The following is a 22,876-nucleotide window of genomic DNA, read 5'->3' as shown; positions in this document are numbered from 1 at the left end:
TTCAGGAGCATAAAATACCGCGTGTATTATGAAATAAACATGCTTTTTCGTGTCACATGCACTTTAAGTGTGCTTGTAGATTTTAAGTTAAGTCAAATTAAGATTTTTTAAAAAAATTTTAAATTTTTTTACAGAACATGAAATTACTAGTAGTGCTTACAAAGTTAGCTTTTTCCTCATCTCCAATGTGACTTCTCCACTTTTATCCTAATACACTACTACAAATGCTTCATGAGCTGCCTTGTTAGCAATACTATCCCAAATTGTCTGTTACTGAAAGCAACAACACTGTTGGCTTGCCTAAATACTGAAGTAATACAGTAAATGCCAATAGCTTCAAAAGAAACTAAGGACTGTAAAATGTTACATTTGACATAACAGCCCAAATAACCCGATTGTATTAAAGAAGGTATTATTAATATGTTCTGCAATGGTCCATTGTGAAATAAGTCACCAATATATATATATTTTTTTAAATAAACTTTTAACAAAATCCTTTTCAATTTAAATTGCCAATTCTTCTTTTGTGTTATTCCTACATGGCCACTAATGACTACATTCTTCCATTTGCGCACAAAGCAATTTTTACTTGCCTGAGCTTGTGCACTTTTCATTCATGTACAGTATATTCTCCAATCGGACTTCTGACAGACACACCCACCGCAAGGAAGCTGGGAATGAACGTGGCTAAAGAAACATGATTCAGAGAACTAAAACTGTGTGGAAATCCTCTCAGTTGTATGTGAGAATAATACATTTTGGAAAAAAAAAAAACTATCAAATAGTAGCACAAATAAAACACTATAAGTACTGACCCACAGCATTTTTTTTGTTTGTTTTAATCAACTCAATGAAAATATTTGCAGTCTTTGACTGGTCAAACAAGGACCCTCATTAAACAATGCTGGGCTACTGTTGATTATGGATATAAATATCTGGATAAATGGTGTTATTGTTCTAATTAGTTTGTGTCCTTAAATTGGAAAGGCTATTATTTAATGCTATTTTATTATACTGCCATTGTACTTTATATTGCACAGTGTTGACAATAAATGATGCAAATTCTTTAATAAATATTTGTGTAATATGCAGTCGTTTGTATTTACCTATCATCAGTGCGCAGTCCTGTCTCCCAAGTCCCGTACTGACTATCAGTCTCACCCACTGGCGTTACCGAGTCCTTCCTCTCATTCTCACCACTGACACCTTGCTTCTGTTGCTCCTGAGGGCAAGACAGATACAAAAATGTGAATCGGGGGTGAAAAAAACAACCTCAAGGTATTTAAAAGCTAGTGAGTGTATGTTATAACAGAAAACTTCAGGCATACATTCTTGCAAAATGTAGCATAAAATAATACATAATAGAAACTACATTGTTGATTGTGAATATGGCAGATTCACAGAGTCATCATCATTATGAAAGTATTCCTGATGTAAATTTGACAAAAGCATAAATAAAAATAAGCACAGGAAAGATTATGAAAAGCAAAGCGCCTGGTTTATGGAGGCAGAAACAGAAACAAAGATAAAGATGTGTGAGTGACCAAGTGTGAGTTTGCCGTCTAGTCAACCATGCTTCTTTTAATGAGGCTGGTACAGAGGACATACTGTCTCAAAACCCTGCAGAGCCAACAGAGGCGTGTCTGCGCATGAACTGATAAACCTGCCCTATATAGGAAAACACAAAAGGAAATCCTTCTGTCCTCATATGTTGCCTGAGGGCCGGATCGGGAAACATGATACACCTGCCTCTGTAATTACCACCCTTTACTATGAGGGCAGAGCAGTACTACATAGTGAGTGACTATAGAAATTTTTTTTTTAAAAGTTTTTTTTTAGTCTTCCTTTCTCAGTTGCCTTGGCCCGCCCATTAAAAATCTCCTATCAGAAAATGATGTCACACCCAGAAAGAGCTGCAAATGTTTACAGGGTGCTAGCATGCTATCCATAGGCTTTCTATTCTCTTGTTGCCGTGTGCCCATTCTGTCATTGTGTCAACATGTACTAGCTAGTGCAGTGCTAGAAAGCTAGACATGATCACCAATTCTGGTAATGATGACATGGCAAAACCAGAATTGCTGAAAAAAGTGGGCGTTCCCTGATGCATTGTTTTGGGTGGAATAACAATGAAATGGTTGATTAAATAGGGCCAGATTTGTGTGCCAAATTTGTTTTTTTACATGTAAAGTTACATTTGTGTAGGCATTTTCATTTTTCTGACATGGTCACTATAAATGTAAAGATAGGGAAATTTGTAAAATTATGACTTTCTACTAAGAGCTAGGCCCATTTGAACCAGTGTGGTTTTCACTCAAAAACATTTGAAAAAGACCGAAATTTATAGTCAGACATGAGTGAACAACAAACTTTACGATTGAAGTATACTGTAATGCTTCAAGAGTGAGTCAAGAGGCCCAGTATAGGGCATCATTGCAAGTGTACCATGTAATTGCTATACTCAGTTCCAGATGGAGACTTTGGTGTTATGTCATCATCCTCTTGCCTTTCTTCCACTGCTATCACTGTTGTCAAAAGGCCAAAGAAAATCTTGATTCTATGCCTTGTTGATTATAAAAATTCCTGTCTTATACGTAAGTCTGAGTCACTATAAGAACACACCCAGAAAACAATGTGTAAGAGGGTCATTGATTTTACTGAAAATATTCATCACCATTTTACTGCATCTAGAAGGGTTATAAAGTGAAACACCAAAACAAGTTTTCATGACTTTTGTATTACAGTGCTTTAATATTTATGGTTTAGTAACTGGATTGAGTTAGCTAGTTCTAATTTATTAGTTATTCTATTTGTTTCATGTTTTTTTTTTTTTTTGGGGGGGGGGGGGGGGGGGTATTATTGCTGAAGAACCACAGTTTGTCTATCACACACAGCTGAAAAAGCATGGAAACATGATTACTAGAACTGTAAATATCTGAATTTCACTCTTTATATTTCTATATCTGCCAATGCTATTATTGCTGCAGCCCCTCTAAGCATATGCCTGCATAGATAGCTGACCAAAAACTATGACAATTTTGAAAAAAAAAAAAAAATTACGATAAGATAATTTGAAAATTTTAGCATCCCTAATAGTTAATAAAACAGGGCCACAGCTATGCTAGTTATAATTTAGCGCTGTCAGAAGGCAAACTATTCTTAATAACATTAGCAATCCAGCTTGCCCTTGAGAGCAAGAAAGGTGTGCCGGGGAAACAACACAAAGAGCGGATAAATGGAAGGATGAAGGTGAGTGCACCGATCATTGAATAGGCTTAGCTGTCAGTTTGCAGAGGAAGTGGTTAGAATGAAACCTTGTAAAGTTGAATTTGATAATGCACTGATTAATGAGTGTGCCACATATCCTGTAACACAAGACAATTAGTGAAAGTCAACTGGGCAGCATTCTAGTAACGCTAAACTTTAATTTTAAACTATGTTTAAAACACAAAACAGAAAAAGTATCCTCAACTCTGAAGACTTAGCATATGGACATGTGCTTTAACTCCAAATTAATCTCTGACAAAACTCAAAACACCACAGTTATAGAGTAAAATTGCACCAATTATAATTTTTAAAATGTGGTCTCCCCAAATATGAGTTAAAGTTGCTGTACAAAACACTAAAAGATAATTAAGTAGCATTCTACATCACAACGTGAAAATTGAGACCACTGCTTAATTTAAGATGTAAACTGTAAATTTTCTGCATGCAATCATAGAATCTGCCATTACCCTCCAGTGGTAACAAACAGATGTGCGTCATTTCAGAGGCTTTTTATTCTTACAAATATAATATTTTAACAAACAAAAGCTAAGCGGCAAAAGGTGGAAAAAACATCCAGTATAAACATAGTAAAAGAATGTTAAACCCCGACTTGGCTTAAGTATTTAACTATGAAATCGTAGGATTTGAATTCTGCTTAGTTTTGAGGTAGACTGGAAAAGAAAAGCGACTTAAAGGATTATTAACGTTACTTGCAGTCTGGAGTTTAGTTTAGTTTTTCATATATATCATTTGATGTTTCTTTTCGTGAAAACAGTCACACATTTGAAACAAAGTCCATATTTGCAATAAATGGACTGATTGTCTTTTTTGCTCTGCCCTCCTGAGTGCAGCTCAGAATTATATTGTCAGAAGAATGAAAAGTGAAAAACAAAGTAGCAATACAACTTATCAAAATGGTAAATTTTCAGAACACAGAGAATTAAAAAGAAACAAAACACGAATGGTGGGCAAATCTACAGGTATGCCTACTCTGTGTCTTATTCGTTAGATCAGGGGTAGCCAACTCCGGTCCTTGAGGGCCCCTATCCAGCTTGTTTTCCATGTCTCCCTCCTTTAAAACACCTGAATCAAATGATCAGCTCATCAGTAAGCTCTGCAGCAGCCTAATAACGATCCTGATTATTTGAGTCAGGTGTGTTAGAGGAGGGAGACATGGAAAACAACCTGGATAGGAGCCCTCAAGGACCGACGTTGGCTACCCCTGCTTTAGATTATGATTTATTCTTTTTTAAGTGACTGGCGAATCTGTGGGTTTAGTCCTGTAGGTGGCATACAATTTCAAAATGTGCTCTGCTGCCATACATAGCAAGCATTTTTAATGCTGCTCCATCTGTTATGTAAAATAAATCTTGGAACTAACGTGTCCGTTGACTTATCGGGGGGGCAATCGTTTGGACAAATAGCTATAAATCATTGGGTCCAGCTCCGGAACAGCAAATACAGCCTGTAAAATCAGTGTATACACACGTGGAATTTGTCATGCTCACTGTTTGTACAAACTTGAGCTCCCATATTGTCAAAAAATACTTAAAAAAAAAAAAAAAAAAAAAAAACACGAGTCAAAGCTCACTGTCCACAGGAAATAATAATAATGAGACTAAGCGACACATCTGGATTTCAGGCCAAAAAAAAAAAAAAAGATACATGAAAACACTGCTTATGTTTAGCAGTTATGAGTCATCAAACATTGTACAGCAAACAGGTGTTGCCTAAAGATAGGAGTGAGTCTACTTGCTGCAATGTATCCATACATGGCTTTCTAAATCTGTCTTATCCGTAAGACACAGACTACAAATGGTCATAAAAATACAATTAACTGGGTTATTGTAGCTACTGGAAAGGAAATGTCGAGGGAATGTATTGCAGCCACTATTCTATTCATTTGGAAAGTTTTCTGTAAGATCTTAGGCTCGAACATGCCTGAACAACAGTCTAACCCTTACAATTCCCACAAAGTACTGTACAAATGTCGTGATGATTCACAAAATTAAGATAGCAACGAAACAAATGAATTGACAAGTCAAACAATGATTATTAATTGATAAGATCTACCGTCTGGCATTTTGAGGTAGATTTTAACATCACAGTTACTAGTAGTTTTAATATCAGCATCTGTAATTAAGGGGAAAAAAAGGAGGAAGTATAGCCTATGGATGGAAACAAAAAAAATGAGGGAAAGAAGCTGTATGAGCTCTGCAAAAGGTATACATCGCAAGAACATTTCTTCAAAGCAATCAGCTTTCAGGACGTTATCTTACAGCAGTGGGGGTGTTGGGTGCGGTGCGCCTGCGTAGGGACAGACGTTGCTGGCTGCGCAGTGAGAACCTGCGAATGGACTCCCTGCTGCGGGAAGCTAGTGAGCGCAAGGAGCTTGTTCTGTTGAAGTGTCCAGTCCCGACCTCTCCTTGTTCTCTCTCCACTGAACTGGAAAAAAAGCTGAGCGCTCCATGAAAGGAGCGACGGACATTTCCTACCCATCCTGACACTTGCGAGTGCGCCACTGACAGCTTGTCCCCTAAGTACTCCATCACAGTCCAATCAGCACAAAACCAGCTGTGTCACGATTGTCCCTGAGCTGAGCTGTCACGCTTGTTATTACAACAATAAGGAATCATTAAGACTGCAGGTAAACGGGAACTTTGTTGTTTTCATTGGTTTGGACGACAGGGTCAATACTGCAGCATTGCAGAAGGCAAGGGAAATAAATTGCCCATGTGGTCTTACGTAGTAGTGATGTTTTTAGTGTTTGAAGCAAGTGAAACACCAGCCAGTGTGACTGTAACAGGAGTAATTTCCTCTTTGGTCTCACTTGATAACGTCTTCTCTGCACTGCAGTCCCAGAGGAGCCACAAAGGCTACGTTTCAGCTCATCACTCTCAAGTCCCTAGGCCTGTAGCCAACAAAATTATGACATTTCTAATGTCTATTTTGATGCACACAAGTAATTCTTGCTATGTTATTCTTGTAAAGCCAACACCTGGACGTTTAAATATGATGTAATACTGCCTTACAGCCAGTATTTACTTTTAGCTACTGCACCACCAAATACTCTTCTGTTTACCAACAGGCTATGCCATGTTTCTTTGGCTAGAAATTAACAATATGCATGCACTTGTAATAACACAAGTTTCTATTCTCATGGTAAGTTGACCAAGTCAACAATACTTAAAATAGATTCTTAAAAGATCTCTCCAAATCTGTGTGTTTGCTCATCTGTTTAGATTCCAGTCTCAATTGGACCCAAATAGACTCTTCTCCCAGGAAGCCAAGATTAAAAAGGTTGAAAAATCCATTACTGCTTACTTCCCAAAGTAAGTAGGCGCTGCTCCCCACACAAAAAGGAGAAAAGGTATATGACAAATGGTTGCAAGAGGATATCTCCTTTAGTAATTTGTATTCTACTGAGAAACTCAGAGAGCAACCACTGACAGGAGCAAGGGATGTAGTAGGAAAGTTAAATCCAAAGGAGTGGGTTTAAAAAAAAATGTTCACTCCTTTTTAATCTGCAGGTACAGACAGGTAGGAGAAAATGCGTCAGCAGTGCGCCTTTCTGCATTCAGGACATTAGCAGTCACTGTCAAGGAGAAACTGGGTGGAGAGAGGGAGTATGGAAGCAGTGAGAGCAAGAATGGGAGGTTCCTGATTCCAAACAGAAGGGAGTGGGGAGGGTAGCATATGGTCTGCGGTGTTGTTGCTCAGCCCGGTTTTGATTGCAGGGCAAGACAAGTGTCACAGCCACGAAAAGAACGGCAATGGAAACAAATACAGAGGGTTTGTAAAGAGGATGAAACAGCAGAGCACAGAAAAAACAAATAAATAAAAAAAACCTTGGCATGATGAAATGAGAACAATAACCAGATCGTGATGACATGCATGCATGAACATGCTCAGTGGAAACAAAATTTCTTCAGGATAAGCAGTGAAAATAAAAACAATTTCTATCCTTTATGTAAGAATATATTCCCCAATTGTGTTTCCATAAAATGAATCACAACACTTTTTAAACATGTAAACTGGTATGCAAGAAACTCTAAAGCAAATATACTCAAATTATTCTCAATTCATATAAACTGGGACAGAGGAGCTAAATTGCTGCATTGTCCAAATATGCCCTCTACAGGAAATATTTGTAACATACAAACAGGAAGCTGCTTACTCCATGAAAACAGCTGAGTAATTATTCACTGTTTAAAAAATGGCTTGGAGTAAGCAATAACACCACATTCCATTTCTGTAACAAAAAGGAGACAATAGCTCATCACAAATATTTTATCGATGTATGTAAAGGACATGCTGCTAAAACAAGTTACTCTGCATTGTCTTTACACCAACCATCTGACCAACAGTGACTCACAACTGATCATCAGTTCCCCTGCTGATGATATCATCAAGTGCATGGCGGCAAACAATCAATGACCAAACACAAGACGTAGTCAAGAGACATAAACTGGACTTAAACAAAATTTCTGTGAAAATTAATATTCTATAGATTTAGTGCTACTTACCCAGGAGTAGTGTGGATTCAAGCAACAGGACCACAAGTACAAGTTGTACAACAAGGCTCTCAGCCCAGTGCCCATCTCTGCTCTGCTCAGGCAAACTCACAAACTCTCCTTCGACTAACACAGTGTTGTCAGCAGACATCCATAACCTCATCTCTATTTCTTGGAAGGACCCTCCCTCCAGCAAATGTATTTTTGCCAAGCATATTTTCATTGGTCATACTTCGATCCAACGTAAGATATATTTAGTAATCAATCATCTGTCACCTTATGTCAGTCTAAAACTACTTCACCAGAATACACAAATAAAAGAAAAAGAACATTTAAACAAAGTTTACCAATATAAGACAATTTATTAAATTAACTAATTTGACAAGCAGTAAGTAAAACAAATATTAAGGTTGTCACATTGGTTCTTTGGCTTATAGGTATGAAGGCAGTGGGTAATTATTATTAGTGAAATATACACTCAGACAGTATGTAAAGAAAATCTTATTAGTGATATCTAGAGGTGGGAATCTTTGGGTACCAAACGATTCTATTACGATTACGATTCAGAGGCTCCGATTCAATTATAAATCGATTATTGATGTCACCCAAACCTCCCCCTTTTAATATTTTGTACATTTGTTCCAAAATAGTTTAAAAATCCAATTAGGCTAAACCAAAATAATATTTAAGTATCAAGTTAACAGTTAACATTAAATAAAATACTCAAGTACTCATTCTGTATCAGCAGCTTTAAACTACATTCAATTAATTTAATGATGTGAATCAACCGTTAAAGTTGATAAAATTGCTCCCGTTATTCCATAATTTCCCTTCTGTCTACTTACAATATGTCAAAGTTTTAAAACTGTTTCATTATTTAAAGATAGATTCAAGTCAAGATTTTGCAGATTTAGGAGTATTTCAAATAAAAAGTTAATTAGGTTCGCTACATCAGAGTCTTCTATAGAAGTCTACTGCTTTAAGATGGCAGCTGTTTACAACGCGGCAACTCCTCAACGGCAAGCCTGTCGTTTCGCATCTAGTTCTTTTTATATGTTCTAACAGTCGTCTGTCATTTAGCATCTAGTTCTGCATATATGTGGTGTCTACTATAGCCGTATGTGGCCGTATGTTTGTAGCAACTAGCAACTGGGCGTTGTTTGAACCAGCTGTCGGCCGCAGTCAGGTATTTTTGTTTTTTTATCTAGCAGCATGAGTTGAACATGATATTTGCTCTTGGTCTGTTCCTCATTGCGTCCTGAAAACCACGCTGTGTTTTAGTTCTGCTTTAACTGGAATAATTCAATAATCGGAATTTGGATGTTTGTGAATCGTTCTCGAATCTTCCACGGCCGAAAGCGAATAATCTAAGAATCGGAAATTTCACACGCCTCTAGTGATATCTACTCTCAGACAGTATGTAAAAAAAATGATGTTTTGCATAATGTAGGTTACTCATTATACAGTACACTCAATTATAAGGTAACAGATGAGACTGCAATTTATTTGGGAATGAATGTTCTAAATAGTATCATGTATACATTTTAGATGTATATGTGTGTTTGTTTCAGGGGGAATGTCCTCACATACGTACATTATGATCACACAGGTTAGGAAAGAACAAAGAAGTCAAGTTGAGCCAGTTTGATAAAATTTCAATTTAACATACGACCACTAGATGGCAGCAATTACCTTAAACTTTTCTTCATTCATTCATTCATTCATTCATTCATTCATTTTCTGAGTCGCTTATCCTCACAGCAAGTTTAAAATTGTACAATTATATTGGGCAGGATTGGGGAGAGGAAAAAATTCTCTAGAAATGTGCAATACTTAAATGTCTATTTGGTTTAAATTACAGTGGTAATCATGGAGCACTGAGGAAAAACAGCATCTGTGCAGGACACAGTCACATTGCAGGCCATCTCATGTCACAGCTTTCCCTGAGCCATACTAACAGGCTTCTGACGACATGCAAACAATTTACTTAATCCAATCTTCAATTGCAGGCAAGAGTAGGCATTTACCACCACTGGACAGACACCATGATGTAAGGTAGGTAGAGATGAGCCTTTGATACCATGCCGTCCATTTTAGTTAGTAAATACCATCTCAAACACATGTATTCATCGTTATGACAATGTATAATCAAGATCTTAACAAGACCTCCTTAAAAAGTTTCTTCACTGTGTTTATGGGGATTGGAAACACTTATCTTTACAAGGTTGTGATAGATGTTTGCATTATGAATTTTTTTCCTGAACAAATTGCAATAAAAAGATCTGCTGAAATCAAACTTACCCTGCTTTGGCCGTTTTGTTCTCTGTGGGCACTACGACTCCGTATTCTAGAAAGACTTTTCTCGAGAGCAACACCAGACGGGGCTGATCGACGGGACATACTGCGAGAGCGCATCCTGTTCAGCTCCTTGTAACAGAAAGAGACCACTGAGAATTCAAGTCAAGTTATATGGCACAAAAATGTTGTCCTGAGAATGATTCATTTTCTAAATCTATCATAATTGGAAACAAAATTTCATAAAATCCTAGGGCAGGGGTCTCCAAACCGGTCCTCGAGGGCCGCTGTGGGTCCTGATTTTTGCTCACACCGATCAAGCACAGACCTTTTAACTAATGTGGTTTCTACTAAAACAACCAGCACCTGACTGCAATCAACTGATTACACTTATAAAACACCAGATTGGTGAGAAGGTGTGGTCTTGTTTTGTTGGATAGAAATCCTACACCCACTGCGGCCCTATGTGGAATAGTGTGGAGACCACTGGTGTACGGACTTTACATACAGTGTAACTGCAAACTAAAACATACATTGAACCTGTTAAGAAGGACACAGTATGCCCACTTGAGGGGCAATGGTGTGAACTAGCTACCAGTCATGCTAAATAAATAGCAACAAAATTATCTCAATGATTTTATAGTCAAATTTACCTTGGACCCCTGGGATCTCCTGTGGTTCCAGACCTCTTCTTGGTTATCTTGTGATTTTAATTCTCTGGGCAACCATACCTGGTCAACAGGAACACTGTTGTAGGCGTTGTTTTTTGACTCTCTTTGGACAAAAGGGTCCAAGTAGAGTGTGTCGCCTTGCCTATGGCGATAGTGGCTCTGCGAATGTTCATCCTGCCTAAAAAGCAGTTGTTCTGGACTGATTTTGTGTGTGTGTTTTCTGGGCTGATGATGGGGTACGTTGTAAGGCTGTGGATCCAGTGAGTCATGGGAGGATATTGTCCACTCTGGACTTGTAAAGTTGGCTGAAGTGGGTGGGGGTACCTTCCATGTAATATCTCTTTCAGGTGAAGGGCGTGAAATGCTACTACCAATTTGAGAGTGCATTTCTTGAATGCCTGACACAGATAGTACATCTTGATTTGAGAAGAAATGAGATTGAGATTTAAAAGAGTCCACATCAAGAATGGAAGGTTTATAGGGCTCGTCAGTTCTTGGAGAGGGCTCCTTCCATCTTAGTGCTGGGTCAATGTGCTGAGAAGTTCGTAGCAGAGAGTCCACATCCACTACTCTGGGCCTCAGAGGAGATTGATCCATCCCCATCCTCTCCTGTTCCTCTTTCCTTTGTTTCTCCTTTAGTCGATGTCTCTCAGCTTCTTGAAGTCTTGCAATCTGTCTCATTCTATCTGCCTCAGCCTTTTCCATCTTTTCTCCTCCTGCCTCCCGACTAAGCCTTTCATTCTGCAAGGCCTGTTGTATTAGCTGTTGATTTTGTTTCTCAGCATGGAGTTGTTTTTCCCTTTGCAAGTCCCTCAATCTGTCGAGCTCTTTTAGCCTTTTCCTCTCAATTGCTTCCTCACGCTCCATCTCCAATTGCCTTTGTTTTTCCCTTTCTTTATCAATCCCTCTCAGTCTTACTACGTCCTGTTCATATGACATTTTTTTTCTCTCAGCCTGCTCTATGGACTGCTGCTCATCAAGCTCATCGAGATACCTCTCATTTTCTTTTATCCTTTCTTCATTTTTCTTTTTAAATCTCTCCATTTCCTCCATTCTCTTATTCCTTTGCATTTCCAAAAGAAATGTCTCCTTATCTAGCTCTGTCTGCCTCGCTTCATCTTTCTGTCTTTGTCTTTCCCAGTCACGCTGTCTCTCTTGTTCCATTTCTTGCTGCTCATGAAATCCACGCAGCCGCCGTTTTTCCTGCTCCTTCAGTCTCATCTCCTCTTGATGTTGTGCAAGTTCTTGTTGCTTCTCCATTTCTTGCTCCTTCTGCCTCAGGTGTTGTTGCTGCCTCTCAAGTTCTCGCAGTCTTTCCATTTCTTGTTTCCTCTTCCTAACCTGCTCTTGCTGTTGTTCAAGCTCTTGCTGTCGCTCCATTTCGTTTTCTTTTTGCCTCAATTCTTGCTGCAGCTTAAGTTCTCGTTGTCTCTCTATTTCCTGCTCTCTAAGCCTTGCTTTGTCTTGCTGTCGCTCTAGCTCTCGTTGTCTTTCCATTTCTTGTTCTCTTTGCTGCCTCTCAAGATCATGCAGTCTCTCCATATCCTGGTCCCGCACCCTCAACTGCTCTTGTTGCTTAAGTTCTTGCCATCTCTCCAATTCCTTCTCCCTCAGTCTCATTTGATCTTGCTGTCGCTCAAGTTCATTCTGTCTCTCTTTTTCTTGTTCTCTTTGCTGCCTTTCAAGTTCAAGCAGTTTTTCCATTTCCTGCGCCTTAACTCTCAACTTTTCTTGTTGTGCAAGTTCTCGCCGTCTCTCCAATTCCTGCTCCCTCAGCTTCATCTGTTCTTGTTGTCGCTGAACATCTCGCTGTCTGTCTATTTCTTGCTCCCCTTGCCTTATTTGTTCGTGCTGCTTCTCAATTTCTCGTCTCATATTTTCATGTTCTTTCTGCAGGTCAATTTCTCGCCTTCTCTCAATTTCCTGCTCCTTCAGTCTCATCTGTTCTTGCTGCCTAAGATTCATTTGGGTGTGCTGTCTTTCAACTTCTCGCCTTCTCTCAATTTCGTGTTCCCTTTGTTGCAGATATTCTTCCTGCCTGTCAAGTTCTTGTCTCTCATTTTCATGCTCTCTATGCCTCTCAATTTCCTGCTCCCTCAGTCTCATCTGTTCCTGCTGTCTCCAAACTTCTTGCTGACGGCTTTCTAGCTGCTTTGTAAGCCTCATCAGTTCTTGCTGCCTCTCAAGCTCTCGTTGTCGCTCCCTTTCCTGTTCCTTCAGCCTGATCATTTCCTGCTGTCTCTCCATTTCACGTTGCCTTTCAAGTTCCTTCTGCCACTCGTTTTCCTGATCCCTAAGCCTCCTCAATTCTAGTCTTTCCTTTTCCTGCTCTTTCAGTCTCATCTGTTCTTGCTGCCTGTCCATTTCCTTTTGCCTAAGCCTCATTAGTTCTTCCTGTCTCTCAAGTTCTCGCAGTTGTTCCTTTTCCAGCTCTCTCATCCTCATCTGTTGCAGCTGCTTTTCCATTTCCGCCTCCTTTTTCCTCATCAGTTCATGTTGCCTCTCCAGCTCTTGCTCTCTCTGCCTTTGCACCATTTGCTGTCTCGCCATTTCTTTTTCCCTCTGGTTAAGAATTTCTTGTTGTCTCTGTTTTTCTAATACTCTTTGTCTTGCTAGATCTTTTTGCTTCTCTACTTCCTGCCTCATCTGAATCTCTTGTTCTTGCTGCTTTGCCTTTTCTTGCTTGAAATACAGCTGCGTTTGTTTTTCCACATCTTCATGACCTTCAAATACAAATTCTTGTAGATTTTGGTTTTGAAGGTCTTTCTGCTTTTGTTTCTCCCTTTCCAAAGCCTTTCGTCTTTCAAACTCTCTTTGCAGCTCCCTTTCCTTCATCTGTGCAAACTGGAAGATAGCCTTTTTCTCAATTTCCATTTGTCTCCGTTTGTCCTCATCAATAATTTTAATTTTGCCATTTTGTCTTTCATCCTCTGTGCTTTGCTGTCCTTTTGTTACTCCTGTCACTTTCTCTGCTGTCTGCTCTGCCAGTGCTGATACTACATGCCTGGCAGAAATGTGGCTCATCCTCCTTACCTCCTCAATTTTATCTGGAGTTTTTTCCCCTGAAGTTTCATTTATTGACAGATTCCTCTTAATTGCAACAACCTTATCCTGAGAGTTTACCTGTTCAGAATCAATATCATCATAAGGCGCTTCAGAACCTACAGTGTCAGATCCAGTATCTAAAGACGACACCGAGTCCTGTATTTGTCCGGTCAGGGCAAAATAGGTTGCCTTCGGTTTTGTCTTTTCATCAGTCGACAGTGTTTTCATACGTTTAGGAGCTGCAGCTATTTCCTCATGGTCGGCTTCTCTCTGTCTGTCTTTAATTAAATCCATTTCTTTTCCCCTTTGTGATTGCTTTAGCACGCCATCCTCCACATCTACTTCTTGAGCTAGACCTGTAATAGGCCATTTCTGCAACGATCCTATGCGCAAGTATCGAGGCTGTTGCTCTATTGCCATTGCGGAAGATGGTTCGCCTTTTATTAAATCAGTTGTCTCCATCATTGGCTTGTTCCCTTCAGAGCGTCTGGAGCGTAAGGTCATGGCTTTATCTTCCCTCTGAGCAGATGGAATGCTCTCACTCACTACTCTGCTTCCTCCAACATTTTGCACTGTGTCCACAGTGTGGCTCACTCGCTGGGGACTTGAACACACAGGGTCTTTATAAGTGACAGTCACCAGAGGTCCTGTATCCTCATTGCTTCCACCACTAACAGAGTGATTACTAAGAAATTCTGCTCCATTGTTCACGCTGGATATCTCCACATTATTATCAGGTAAGGAGGCACGCACAGTATCCACTTCAACACTAGAACCACTTTGATTGCTTATAGCACTTGAAACCTGCTCTGCCTCTAGAATTTCTGCCATTGAACTGCTCTTTTGGAGCTGATCTCGTAAATCCACAGCCATCGTGCAACTGAGGTTAGTCGCCTCAATCTAAAAAAAAAACAAAAAACAAAAGTAACAGTCAGACATGAGTGCTTATGATAAATGCCCATTCGCAGTTTTACATTTCAATGTCTTTGTATTAGTGAAAATGCATTTTTGACTTGCAAATTGTAATATGATTCTGTTTAACTTAATATGAAATCTGCAGATCTCTTACCCTGCGTTGAGGATCTTGGCTGATCTGATGATTTGATGCAACTTCACTGAGTGATCCTTTGCCAAAGTCAGATAACCTCTCTGATGAAAACCTGACAAACATAAACCATATAACAAAAGTCAAACATGACAATGGATTTTGACATACAGAATATCATGGACAGGACTAATGCATTGGTGAAACATCTTACTTTTTAGTGAGATCAGTGTGCAGGTGTCGAGTCTTCAATACAGGTTTCAAGACAGGACTGTGTGTTGGAGTTGTATCCATAGTTAGCTGCTTGATGAGCTGTTTGACGCCCACCTGTGGTTCACTTTCGGGCACTGTCTGCTCTGGAGAGAGAATAGCTGATTTTTGGCCAAAAGAAACTGCCTCAGGAGCGGAGGAGGAATCAAGTAGGAGATTAATTCGTGATTTGATGCTACCACCTCGTTGATCCTCTTTATCCTCTTTTACAATTATATTTTCTGCAGTGTTGTTGCTGTGCTCATCTGTTGTTGCTTGTTTGACCTTAACATCACTACTACTGTTTTTTTCCTGCTGTGTGTTTTGTGGAATTGCTTTGCCATTTGGAGTGCTTTCTTTAACGTTGGCTTTGGCTGCTTTACGGTGCAATGACAGACCAATTGATTCAAACTTTGATGTAAGATCAGGTGAAAGAGGTTTTCCTCCAGCCAATCGTGGCGCAGGAACTGGTATCTCTGGATCGGTAACAAAAACCGCAGACACAGGTCTTGGCCTGGAACCTCGCGGTTGGGGTCGGGGTGGGACAACTGTCACAGATTCATCATGTTCATCCTCTTTCTCAATCTGATTAAGAAACCCCAATGACTTGGCTCTGGTAATGGATCCCCCACCTTGTATGGATGTCAGCTGGTCCTTAGGTTTCTGTCTCTCTGCTGGCAATGGTGGCGTTGATTTGTTGGTGTCAACAGCATCCAAAGGAGGTGCTGGTTTAAATGGATGAACAGCAGGCTTTATGGTTTGCCCACCATTCACTTTAGTGGATGTTCTAAATGAGGTTGTGGCAGGACGAGTGGAATTGGTTGACACGGGCCTTGGTTTAACAATGGCAACTGGTTGCTGTGGTTTTGGACTGTTGGGAAGCTCTGGTTTGTAAGCAGCAGTGTTTGTGGATTCTGGTCTGGGTTTGGTTTGTGGCTTTGGGGCAGGTATAGGCTTTATTGTGCTTTTTTCCACAGCAAATGGTTTTGGCGTAAGGCGTGGCTTGGGACCAGGGACAGGTTTCTTGGGTTCAGATGGGATCATATGTGACTGCGTGAGTGATGGACTTGTGTTGCTTGAGTCAGTCAGGGGACTCAAGTGAAGCCTTCCTCCTGTCATTGTCCTCCCAACCTCCCCACTTTGTACTTCCACCTGTGAGGCCATCTTCGTTAACACCACCTATCAACACAAACATTGTTCTCAATGGCAAATATACTGCAAAAGAATCAAAGTCTTACCAAGGATGTGTGTCGCTTCTAGTAAAAAATATCTCACAATTAATAAGATACAACCCCTAAAAAAAGTGTAATTTAATTAAGATTTTTTTTTCTTACGTTTTATAAGAAAAAAGTAACTTGTGTTAAAAAAAAAGTTACTCAATTTTGAAGTGGCATTTTTTTTTCGGTGTAAAAATAGTAACATGAAAGCCTCACAGCGAATATTTTATCTGGCCACTACTGAGGACTTTGTGTAGGGAGTGTCACGAGTGGCAGTAGAGGAATACAGTATTTATGCATGGTAATAAATTACTCCAGAGTAATAAAGCATGTGGCTGTGTAGTTAATGCAACTGATTAAGGACTAGTCTACATCCACAGCAATAAAGGATTTTAAATCAATAATAGTTTATTACATAACAAGTATTTATCAATCCTGCACTTTTGAGTGATGTCTTTAAACATAAATTTTAAGATGTGCAGTGGAAAGAAAACTTCTGTGCCAATCTGAGGTGCCCAAACTTTACATTGGTCTCCCCTGGGCAATTTTGGAAAGCCTTAACTTTTTGAACCACTGAATCAAAATACATTATTCCTCGCTTTTCGCGGGTAGATCCCCCTGCGAAAAGGGAAGAAACCACAAATGGTTTGCCTCCACCCCTTTAAAAAAATTAAACTAAAAAGATCAAAGTAAACAGTATTTATTTACATGTACTGTATATACATAATGTATACTTCACATATACAGTAAAGCACAGTACTATTTACATCTATTTAGAGTAATTACTGTCCCCGTGCAGTCACTCTGTGATGTGTGGGGGAAACTTGGCACACCTCCCGGATGTCGTGTCAATCCACTCATGAGCATGTAGCAGGAATATGATGCTTCATTTGCAGGTAAAAAAATTAAAAATTAATAAAAGTTACAATCCCCCAAGAGATGTTGGAGGTTTGTAGCTGGCTTTAGGTGCTGTTAAAGCAGCTAAAAATGGGGAAACCTACAGCTTAATATCCCCTAGGAGGTTGTAGAGGTGTTTGGCGGTGCTCCATTTACGGGTAAAAGTTGTTGAAATTTCCCTGGGAGGCGTTGGAGGTCGTTCTGTAGCTGACATTGGGTGCTCTATAAGAGGGTAAAAATAGTCCTGGAGGTGTTTAGCAAGATGGAGTGCCCCATTTTCGGGTTTTAAAAAATGTAAAATACGTAAATAAAAAAAATAAAAAGGTAAAAATTCCCCTGGATGTTGTGGAGGTTTTTTAATGGGCTCTCGGTGCTCTCAAAGCGTGTAAAAATGCTGTAAACTTCTGCTGAAAATGAGCCTTGAAGTCTTGTTGAGATTCTCGCAGGAGACATGGTAAAAGGCTGAGCAAGGCTACGATGTGCACAGTCAATCAGCTCACTTGACAAAGCCACTATTATTGGCGGTTCAAGTTTGTCAATTACAATTGGGGACGTCCCGATGGTCCACAGCCAATGAGCTCACGGAATAAATGCACTCTTACTGGCAGTCTCGTCTCCGTCATAGTGGGGGCGGCTTTGATTGTGCTCTTTGCACTTGTCATGTGTCAATCTCGCACCAGGAATCAATCACACGCCTCGGATGAGTGCCTGTGGGTATGAACAAAGCCCCTGGGTCATGTACAGTATGCTTTGGTGCTGTGAAGCATACTCTCACGTGCCTCAAAATGAAACATATTTTTTCATTATTTTATGAATACTTTTTCCAAACTCTGCAACTAACTAAAACTGCAAATGGGCAAGGATCTCTGTATATCAATTAGTGCTGCAACGATTAATCGATTAACTCGAGTATTCGATTAGATAAAAAGATTCAAATTCAATTTTGCTGCTTCGAGTATTCATTTAATTAAAGTGGTGTTGTCATGGTTTATTTTGAAAGTGTTTGCATTCAGTTTTATTGACTTAGGTCAGGGGTGTCCAAACTTTTTGCGAAGGGGGCCAGATTTGGTGTGGTAAAAATGTGGGGGGCCGAACTTGGCTGATGTCCTTTACGTGGAACGGGTAGCCAACGTCGGTCATTGAGGGCCCCTATCCAGCTTGTTTTTGTGAGGAGCAGCATTTAGTGTGTAAGCTACTTCATATGCTGGTAGCAGGTACTGCTGACCAATTTATTAAGTCTGTGTGCGGGCCAGACATTATTTATTTTATGACAGAGGCTGGGGGCCGGATGAAATTTGACCACGGGCCGCATTTGGCCCCCGGGCCGGACTTTGGACATGTGTGACTTAGGTGGACACACTGCCCTCTAGTCTGCCTAATTTCATATGGCTGAATCCAGCTGCTCTATGTTAAGACCAACATAAGCCAAGTTTTTGTTTGCGCTCATGTTTTTTTTAATGCATCCGTAATTTAGTTTATAGGCATTTTTTGCCGTTTTTTGTGACAATATGTGTCTGAACCATTTGTTAAGATTATAAAAAAAAAATAATCTCAAGGCTGCAAGTCCATCTCCAAAAACTTGAATGTTCCTGTGTCTACCGTGCAAAGTGTCATCAATAAGTGTAAAGCCCATGGCACTGTGGTTAATCGCCCTTAATGTGGATGGAAAAGAAAAAATTGACGAGAGATTTCAACGAAAGATTGTGCGGATGGTGTATAACTTCGACTAACATCCAAACAAGTTCAAGCTGTCCTGCAGTCTGAAGGTACAACAGTGTCAACCCGTACTATCCGTTGGCGTCTGAATGAAAAGGGACTCTATGGTAGGATACCCAGGAAGACCCCACTTCTGACCCAGAGACATAAAAAAGCCAGACTGGAGTTTGCCAAAACCTACCTGAGAAAGTCAAAAACGTTTTGGAACAATGTTGTCTGGTCAGATGAGACAAAAGTAGAGCTTTTTGGCATCATAGGGCATCAACATAGAGTTTACAGGAAAAAAAACAAGAACTTCATAGAAAACAACACGGTCCCCACTAGAGCTGGGCATCTTTGGGCACCTAACGATTCGATTACGATTACGATTCAGAGGCTCCGAATCGATTATAAAACGATTATTGATGCACCCCCTCTTTTTTTCTTTTTTTTTTCTTTTTAATTTTTTGTACATTAGTTCCAAAATTGTTCAAAAATACTCTTAGGCTAACCCAAACTACTATTTCAGTATCAAGTTAACATATAGCAGTAAACAAATACACAAAAATAACAGTAAATAAAAAACTCCAGTCCCCATTCTGTATCAGCAGCTTTAAACTACATTCAATTAATTTAATGTTGTGAATCAACCTTTAAAGTTGTTAAAATTGCTCCCGTTATCCCATAATTTCCCTTTTGTCTACTTTCGACATGTGAAAGTTTTAAAACTATTTTAAAGATAGATTCAAGTCAATATTTTACCGATTTAGGAGTATTTTAGATAAAAAGTTAATTAGGTTCGCTTGGAAGGTTCGCTACAACAGCCTTGCAGGGAAGTGTACTGCTTTAAGATGGCGGCCGTTTACTAACGCCCGTATCTAGCTTTTTGTAGATGTGCTGCTAACGGTACCGAATCTATATTGCATCTAGTCCTATATAAATGATATCTACCGTAACATGTGGCTTTGTAGCAGCTTTTCGGCAGCAGTCAGGTATGTTGTTGTGTTTTTTTATCTCGTGGCGTGAGTTGAGCTAGAGCCGTTAGTTGAGCATTGGCATTACCCGAGGGGCCGGGTAATGAGAAGCATGATGTTTAGCTACTCTCGCTTCGTTCCTCATTGCGTCCCGAAGACCGCGCAGCGCGCTGAGTGTGTTGTACTTCCGCTTTACTTGGCATATTTCAATAATCGGAATTTGGATGTTTGAGAATTGTTCTCGAATCTTCCACGGCCGAATCGCGAATAATCTAAGAATCGGAAATTTTGCACACCTCTAGTCCCCAGAGTCAAACATGGTGGAGGTTCCCTGATGTTTTGGGGCTGCTTTGCTGCCTCTGGCATTGGACTGCTTGACCGTGTGCATGGCATTATGAAGTCTGAAGACTACCAACAAATTTTGCAGCACAATGTAGGGCCCAGTGTGAGAAAGCTGGGTCTCCCTCAGAGGTCATGGGTCTTCCAACAGGACAATGACCCAAAACACACTTCAAAAAGCACTAGAAAATGGTTTGATAGAAAGCACTGGGGACTAAAGTGGCCAGCTATGAGTCCAGTTTGGAGACGGCACCCTTCAAATCTCTGGAACAGTTGGGCAAAGAAGAATGAAGAATGTTACAATGCTCTGCTAGAATTTTAGACCAAACTCATTGATGTTTACCAGAAGCGGTTGTTCGCAGTTATTTTGTCTATAAGGTTGTGCTACCAAGTATTAAGCTGAGGGTGCCAATACTTTTGTCCGGCCCATTTTTGGAGTTTTGTGTAAAATTATACAGTTTTTTAAAATTCTGTTTTGTGTTTTTTCATTGCAAGCAAAATAAATGAAGATATTACTACCAAAGCATTTGTAATTGCAATTATTTTCTGGGAGAAATTGATCACTATCTGACACAATTGCAGGGGTGCCAATACTTTTGGCCAGCAGTGTAGAAAATTGATTGATGGATCTGTATTGCAAAAGTGATTCATGAAGAGTCATGTTCACAAACATACGCATCTGATTTCTCACTTTAAAATCAACTGTCTTTACCGGTAATTTTGTCTAAAAAAAATACTTAGTTACAGAAAGTAGGAAAGGTAGGGAATCACAATTCAGACAAGCGGCCAATTTTCAATTATTTTATCTAAAATTCATCTAAAATTTTTATGTAAAATACATACATTCGTAGACAAGAGTTATTGTTATTTTCAAGTCAGTTTGTTTGACTTCCAAGAATAGTATTTCTTTGTATTGGATAATGAGATCCACATGTTTCTGTCGAAAAACACAGCTACTAAATGTTGCTCTCCAGGGTTAAAAGGAAAAAAATCTGAAAAATGCTAAATTTCCGTGAATAAATACAAAAAGACTATACCTGAGCAGATGTCAACCGTATGCTGTAGACCTCTGGCTTTTACCCAGCAGTGACGGCATATCAAACAGGAGTAAGGTGGTGTTGAGGCAGCCTAAGAGGAAGGCAAGAAGCTTCCAAGATTTTATCTGAGTACACAAACATGTTTCGCCATGTAAATCACAGCAGAACTACTCGACTACTAAAATTTGACCACAACATTTTATATTCGCACACTTTCATGCAGATACAATTATATTTACACTGACAGATTTGAGTAATGAGTCACACCCACACAGTTAAGCACACACACCCAGTTGCTTGCTCAAAACCTACATTATAACCAACTTTAAAAAAAAAAAAGTGGTATTTTATTTATTTTGTAGGGCAGTTTGCAAACATAACTCCAACAAAAAATTCATTCTCAATTCTTTTCAAGTTATCAAACTGCAGAAGTAACAAGCCAAGTAAATTACTATTTGCGTAAAAATCCTGTATATCCATTCATCGATATTTTAGTTTATATTAACACCAAAACGTCTCAAAAAAATATCGCCTTGATCGACAGACCATCTCGTTAAGTCAAACTCCAATATATCAAGTTAATGCTTATTTTTAGTATCAAAAAGGAAAGTACTAAGTGCAAAAAAAAAAAAAAATTCTTCCTCCCTCGTCCAGCTCCACACCCGGAGCAGATTAACAAACCTGTATTGGCCTGCTCCAAAGTGAGGACCAATTAAAGAAACACACACATGGTTTCAAAAAAAAAAAAAAAAAAAAAAAGTACCACACGGAAACAGTAAAATAGTTTATATTCTGCGACAAAAAGCTCGCAAACTAAGCAAGCGAAAGCTAACCCAACAATAGCCAACTAATCAAAATGGAAACACTGACTGAACCTGTCTTTCGCGGTTTGATGCGAAACACACGGAACTTACCTAGCAAAGTCCGTTCTTCATCTTGTCTAGTCCAAATATCTTTCCTAATGGGCTACATGGTTGTAGTAAGTAGAGTTTCGTATGATGAATTAGAATAGTCAAAAATGGATTTTTCGCTACTTCGCAGGTTCACTTTGCTAGCTACAGAAGCTGCTATCCTGTCTCAGGTTGCGGTGTTGTTGACAGGCACCACTACACAGCGCTACAGGATTCCACTGGTTGAACAACGAAATTGCATGAACTACGGTTTCCGGGTAGCGTTCACAAAATAAAATCGGGATTTGATGCAAACAGTACCGATCCGTTTCGGTCCTTGAGTCAAGTTTTTAACATTGAAGAGGAAATTAGACATTATATTCATAAAAAAAAATATTTAAACATAATTTAAAGTACTTATATCGTATTCTGCATTTTCAAAATGGTGTTGACAGCTTTATTTTTTTTTTTTAAATCAAAAGTCATAGTTCATTATGATTAGTTTGTCACACGTTGCTGTGTTCAATGACTATAAATTTTAATTGCAAACACGTCACCAAACAAGAAAAAAAGAATTTGAAACTTCGGCACACGTGTGAAGGAGTAAATGGCAAAGAACAAATGCGAATGATTTTGAAATTGAAAATCTGACATTCCCTCCCAATTCTCACCATTCATGATGGAATTCATTACTTGTTCTGATAACTGCAAAGCTAGCCATTCATATTTTCAACAGGTTTTTTT

At 39.3% G+C, this 22,876-nt stretch overlaps 1 protein-coding gene across 7 annotated transcripts in view; it reads right to left on the bottom strand.

Annotated features, from left to right (window-relative positions):
* si:ch73-138n13.1 (trichohyalin) overlaps nt 1-22,363 on the bottom strand; it is a 30,941-nt gene extending 8,578 nt beyond the window's left edge. Inside the window, exons 1-8 of one of the 7 annotated variants that reach the window (XM_057832399.1) lie at nt 22,157-22,363; nt 21,243-21,367; nt 17,800-17,905; nt 15,049-16,262; nt 14,859-14,949; nt 10,727-14,689; nt 10,080-10,205; nt 1,107-1,222 (exon numbers count right to left, since the gene is read on the bottom strand). In XM_057832399.1, the coding sequence (XP_057688382.1) occupies nt 1,107-1,222; nt 10,080-10,205; nt 10,727-14,689; nt 14,859-14,949; nt 15,049-16,262; nt 17,800-17,859 (5,570 nt within the window). In that variant the 5' untranslated portion in view covers nt 17,860-17,905; nt 21,243-21,367; nt 22,157-22,363. Of the gene's footprint in view, nt 1-1,106; nt 1,223-10,079; nt 10,206-10,726; nt 14,690-14,858; nt 14,950-15,048; nt 16,263-17,133; nt 17,251-17,301; nt 17,740-17,799; nt 17,906-21,242; nt 21,368-22,156 lie in introns of those variants that run through there. The other 6 variants (XM_057832400.1, XM_057832401.1, XM_057832402.1 and 3 more) reach the window with 6 other exon arrangements.
* Nucleotides 22,364-22,876: the final 513 nt, after the last annotated feature.

The sequence above is a fragment of the Corythoichthys intestinalis genome, chromosome 3 (genome assembly GCF_030265065.1).
Source record: "Corythoichthys intestinalis isolate RoL2023-P3 chromosome 3, ASM3026506v1, whole genome shotgun sequence".
Lineage (NCBI taxonomy): Eukaryota > Metazoa > Chordata > Actinopteri > Syngnathiformes > Syngnathidae > Corythoichthys > Corythoichthys intestinalis.
Note: the sequence above shows the minus strand (reverse complement) of the source record. Positions and strands in the feature narration are given on the sequence as shown.